The sequence below is a fragment of the Rhinatrema bivittatum genome, chromosome 8 (genome assembly GCF_901001135.1).
Source record: "Rhinatrema bivittatum chromosome 8, aRhiBiv1.1, whole genome shotgun sequence".
In the NCBI taxonomy this organism is placed as follows: domain Eukaryota; kingdom Metazoa; phylum Chordata; class Amphibia; order Gymnophiona; family Rhinatrematidae; genus Rhinatrema; species Rhinatrema bivittatum.
Genome location: NC_042622.1, coordinates 140,832,333 through 140,838,332, shown reverse-complemented (window position 1 = coordinate 140,838,332; position 6,000 = coordinate 140,832,333). Strand labels below are relative to the sequence as shown.

The 6,000-nt window shown below is 42.0% G+C and overlaps 1 protein-coding gene across 1 annotated transcript in view; it reads left to right on the top strand.

The window, feature by feature from the left end:
- The first annotated feature begins 912 nt into the window (after window positions 1–912).
- The window catches only part of ZMYND19 (zinc finger MYND-type containing 19), an 86,304-nt gene continuing 81,216 nt past the window's right edge, over window positions 913–6,000 (top strand). Inside the window, exon 1 of the mRNA XM_029613074.1 lies at window positions 913–1,125. Coding sequence (XP_029468934.1) covers window positions 1,075–1,125 — 51 coding nt within the window. The 5' untranslated portion in view covers window positions 913–1,074. The remainder of the gene's footprint in view (window positions 1,126–6,000) is intronic.

The window sequence follows — 6,000 nt, the reverse complement described above, 5'->3', positions numbered from 1 at the left end:
AGGAACTTATCCAAAACTTTTTTAAACAGTTACACTAACGCGTTGAGTGAAAAAGAATTTTCTTCAATTTATTTTAAATGAGCTACTTGCTAACTTCATGAAGTGCCCCTGGTCCTTCTATTATCTGAGAGAGTAAATAACTGATTTACATTAACTTGTTCAAGTTCTTTCATGACTTTATAGACTTCTATCATTTTCTTTAATATTCTATGTGGTACCTTTTTTCTATGGCTTTTTCAATTGAATTGTGCAGCCAACACCATATATATATATATATGTATATATGTGTGTGTGTGTATTTCAGATTGTATTAATACTGCTTTGGCTGTTCATCTAAGATTGGCATTTATCCTGCAAAACATATTGCAATGTTTTAATTAATTTAAACGAGCGTGGAAATTATAGATGTGATGTATTAGATTCTTCTGCAGCTAAATAGGTTGTCTTACAAAACTAGTGATTTTCTTGACAATATTTAAGTTAAACGTTTAGTCACGTCACATTAACCCCAATACTGGTATGATATCACAGCAGCTGTCCCCATCAACCAAGCAGATTATGATTTTCATGCGTCAAAATTGAAAGTCGCGAATAATGAAGACAATCTGCAGTGAAAAAGGTATCACAAAGAAGCAAGAAGGCCTGGCACGTCTCGTAAGCGTTATAGCCCCAGTCAATAACAAAAGCCGTCAGCCAACTTTTGCCTCACATCACAGAACCGGCATGCTCGCTCTGAACAAAGCTTCCCGCGAAATGTACGTCACCCTCAAGGGTGAAACGCAGGCTCACTCTTACATACGTAATCCCAACCTTCCTGTTCTCATTGGCTAGTGTCGGCTGGCCACGGTTTTCCTAATACACGTCACGGGCTTCCGCCTGCTAGGATTGGTTGACTTTCCGATCTCGGACGCAGCCGTTGGTTGCCCTCCTCCCGCCCCGGTTCTCCTCGCGCACTGTTAGTGTGCGTGCCCAGGCGGCGCGTGGCACTGGCGCGGGGCTTGGGGCACGCGGCGGCGGGAGTGCCCTCTCACATCTTCCCTTTTCCCGCTAGCGACCTGCTCCCTGACAGCGGCCATGACGGATTTCAAACTCGGCATCGTGCGGCTCGGACGGGTGGCTGGGAAGGTAAGGCAGCGCTGCTGGTTGGCCGGCCGGTTAGAGCCCGGGCCGGGGAGGGTAGCAGAGTCCGTTGTGTGAAGGGACTGCGGCAGGACCGCTGTGAGAGGAGGAGTAGGACACCTGTTGACAGGCCACTTGTGAGCAGGCGGGGGACGGGAGTAGTGTGAGGGGGACGGGCCAAAAGAGGAGGAAGAGAACCGTCGCGGCCTGACATGAGGGTATGGGGATCAGCGGACAAGTGTGGCCCAGCGCGAGGGAACGAGTAGGATAGGGAATAGGTGAGAGGATGCGGGAGGTATTTTGTTGTGAGGGAGAGCTGCGCACGGGGTGACCAGGCCGGTGAGGCGTGGCGCCGAGGGTTAGTGAGGACGAGCACGGCCCGAGGTGCCCGGAGAGTGGTGAGGTGAGATGACGGCGGGGGCGTTATCGGGCGGGGCTGAGAGAAGACGGTACCGGCGTATGAGGTACCCGCCCCCGGGAGGTGTTGGGCTGTGTTCGGAGAGGCTTGGGGGCTGGGTGGGGAAAGGTAACAGGTTGACGCTCTGGCGTAGGGCGAGCGAAGAGTGACTGGGCTGGCGGTCCCAGGACAGGGACTGGGGAGGCATTGCCTGGGAACTGGCGGCTGTGTAGAGGCGTGCAGGGCCCGGGCACGTGCCTTCTGCCGCACTACCACTGTCGAATAGCCTGCTGCACTGGCTCCGATTTTGTTTCATGCAGTCTCGATTCCTCTAGACTGTTTTTTTTTAAACAAATATACTCTTTAATTATCCATTTATTTTTCTAATATTGCATCTAAAGTTCTCTTAACTTGAGAGCGTCCTAAAAATAGGTTTTGGACAGCTATCTTTTTTTTAATGGCGAAATGGTTATTTGCTGATCTTTAGAGAGCGTTTAAGCTGTGTGTATGGTGGCGTTGCATGAGAGGAAACTAAGCTTGGCATTCTTCATACTGGCAGACTGTCTGATAATTCTCAAACACCTTTTATGCCTGAGGAGACAGGGATTGAGAACAAAGTTTGTGTATGATTGGGTTCAGACAGGATCCACTTTTATACTATTTAATGCTTATTGATATACATTGTCTATGCGTTTCTGTAGATTTAGCATTTGATCCAAAATTACTTTTCTTTAGCAGAAAATACTTTTTTTTTTGTTTTAACTTGGCAGTTTCCTCCTGTTTCTTTTCCAGGCTTTCAGCTCATTCAGATCTAGGGCTGGGAGCTGGTGCTATGATATTTGCAGGCTACCTGGACATTTCAACAGACCACTTAACATGGCCCCCCCATCCATAGTCCTGGCCCTAGGGAAAAACAGGGGTCATGCATCAGGTTTCCTTTTGGAATCCTGCAGTCATCCAGCATCTAGGTTTTTGCCATTGTGTTGTGATTTATGCCATGTACTTCATTCTTTTATATGGTTGTATGGAGTCCTCCATATTATCTGGTCACTCCCAGAAAACAAGATATGAACTGGGAATTGAATCTGTTGAGTTGGCTAGCCCAAAACCCCCTCCTCCTTTTTTTTTTTTTTCATTGAAGAGAAGCAAAAACTTGGTTCAAAATTAAAATGTTTTTTAAGGAGGGAGAAATCTTAAGCATATAATATTGCTATAACCACATTTTTTTTATTTCTTTTGCTTTTTGGCATTTGAGTGGATTTCATTCAGGTATGGTAGGTATTTTCCTATCTCCAGAGGATTTACAGTCTAACCTGGTCATTTATCAAAATGCGTTAGGGCATTATCGTGCGTGTTAGGGCCTTAACGCCACAATAATGCTGTAATGCATGCAATAAAATACCACATAGCAAAATGTGTATGCAAATTTAAAATTAGTAGTTGAGTGGGGAGGTGTTTGGGCGGAGTAAAAGGAAATGAGGGCTGGTTAATGTTGTATGCAATAATGTAATGCATGCTGTCACTGGATTTAATGCTAGAAATAACTGCACCTTTTTTTCTGAGTGTTATGCCTGTGATAGCTCTGTGTTGTGGCCGAAACGGGATTTATTGCAAATCCTGTTTTGGGAGGGGGGAAGTGAGAGAGAGCCTCTGAGGAGGGTCACTTATAATTGAACTTTTTATATCACTGTAAGAGGGGGCATTATGAACTTGGGGGTGAGTTCTGGGGGGTAATTTTTATATGCACAGTCATACGTATGAACAGCACCGTTACCGTCTGTGAAGATTTAATGTGATTTGGAGGGATGAAAGGTAAAAGAGCAGATTTAAACTCTACTTTTCATCCCTCTAAATCGCATTAAATCTTCACTGATGGTAATTGTGCTATTGGTACATTGCATGTAAAACTGCCTCACCCTGATTTACTAGTGACCCCTCTTACAGTAGTATAAATAGCTAGCTTTTGTGAGCCTCTCCACTCTTGCTCTCACTCTCCCTGCCCCCCCCCCCCCCCCCCCATATGCTATAAAAGCCTGTATGGTTAGTAACAGTGTGTGATCAATTTAATCACACCCCTTTTAATCGCGGGCTCTATTTTTGTGATATTTATAGCAAAATAACAAATCAAAGCCTAAACATGTACCTGAAATAAGGTAGGGTAAAGTGACTTGCCCAAGGTCACAGGGTGTTGCCCTGGGATTACCACTAGGCTACTTCTGCATAACATGGTATAGGCAGCAGAGCTGTGATCATCTTAATGAAAACATCAAAAATTTAGGACACCATTGAACTTCAAATACCTTAAAGCAGACAACATGAAGCATTTTTACATGGATCAGTATGGATAAAATGCCTCCACAAACTTTTTAAAACATGTAGAATTAAGCTTAAAGCCAAAGCTGCACTATTTATTTATTTAGGGCTTTTTTATACCAACACTCATGATACCAGTCATATCGTATCGGTTTACAATAAACAGTGGTGCAATAACATTAACAACAACGTGAACAATAGGCTAGGAGAGAAAAAGAGAGTGAAAGTTACAATAAACAGGGGCACTTGAACTGGGAGGAGGAAAAGCCAGAGTAATGGCTAACATAGAAATAGGTAATATTTAGTCTCAGAAATAAATAATATAAAGATATATACATAAGGCTATAATAGACACTTGTACTCAGGACTGAATATAATCAACTATACATGGTATCCTATACCTAGTTGTAGCAGTAGGGTATGTCATAGATCAGTGAAGGCTTGTAGAAATAGCCACGTCTTGAGTTTCTTTCTGAATGTCTGCGTGCAAGGTTCTTGTCTAAGGTCTGGGGCATGTTGTTCCAGATGGTTGGTGCTGCTGCTGAGAAGGCTCGATCTTTAGTGGATGAGAGGTGTGTGAATTTGGCTGGGGGGGGGGGGGGGTGTAGTGTACCTTTCTATACTTGTCTGATGGGTCTGGTAGAGAAGTGTAGCGTGAGAGGGTTGTGTAAGTCGATGGGTGTACTGTTGTAGATAGCTTTATGGATCTAGTTAAATCTGTAATACAAAAAGTCTTAAAATAGTTCTTGTATAGTCTTAAATTGGAAACAAAATTTCTACCTGATTTGTTGCTGTTTTAAAGGGTAGTGCATGGGTATATTTTACACTACAGACCTGCTAAAGAAATTTAAGATGTTAGCAACAAAATCTACTATTGGACAACCAGAAGGAGCTATTGTCCTGAATCTATGGTCCTTTTTGCTCAAAGATTAAGTGAAGAAATTCTGGTTTTATCTTTTGGTCTTGTTTCTGTGATGTCGGGGAAAATTGAGGTAATTAGATAATGTGCCAGAGTAAAACTTGGGGTCATTCTTTAGCACATGATAGCGACCGCATTGTGACATTAAAATTTAAACGAGGGGGGGGGGGCGTGTAAGGGTGCAGTTAGGAAAAACTATTTTCATTGCGGGCAGTAGTACCGGCAAAAACACCACTTTTTATGGTGGCGCTATGGGGATGAGAGTGCGCTGCAACTGCTGAGGGCGAAAACGCATTGCTGCAATGTGGCCCCTTTTTTTCTTCATGGCTTATTCCGCTATATAGCGGAATGATGAACCTAGGGCAAAGATTGTTTTCAAGCATTTCTGGGTATATTCTTACTGTCCTAATGTTGCTTAACAATCTTGTATTCCACAATTTCCTAATGAAAAATTTTAGTTCATTGTGGATCACATTCACTCAGAAAATGTAAACAATTCACACAGTCACAGATTAAACAAAACAAATGTAATAAAACATTCTCATCCATATGCCTCTAAAAAAAATATTTTCAACTGCTGCTGAAAGAAATGACAATATGAAATGTCAGTATGGAAGAAGTGAATAGATAGTATGTTCTATGACCAGTAATTTGAAAATTACTAAATTAGTTGACAGGCTCAAATGATGATGTCTGAGGAAAAGGTAAACTATAATTGCAGATGTTTTGAAGGGTTAAGCTCTAAATATGTTTGAGCATTGAAGACAGTTGGCGTCAGCTTTAATAAGTCTTGTCAGTTTGTGATGGTACATATGTTGTGTAATATCTGACTGTTTTCATTTTAATACAGGAAGGTAATAGAAAATAGAGGGTGTGTCAGAATTGTAATCTGTGTAGGCAACACTAACTTTAAATATTCATGAGAATTTGTATATATTCCACAATTTTCAGAGGAGTTCTCATGATTTGTGGTCTTCATTTTATCAGCAGGTTTATATTCAGTTTATATGTAGGGTTTACAATTGCAGATCACATTTTTCGCCCATATCAATGTTTATTACATTTATAGAAGACAGGCAGTCATAAATTCTTGCTTACTCTTTAATGCATGTTAGGGTTTCTGATTTTAGGTGTTTAATTGCAAATTTAGATGTTTGTTTTCCAGCTAATTAGGGGTTCTTTGGGAGTATCAAATCTGTGTATATCTGTGTTTTTTGCAGCATAGGTACTATTATTGGGTACCTTTTCTGGT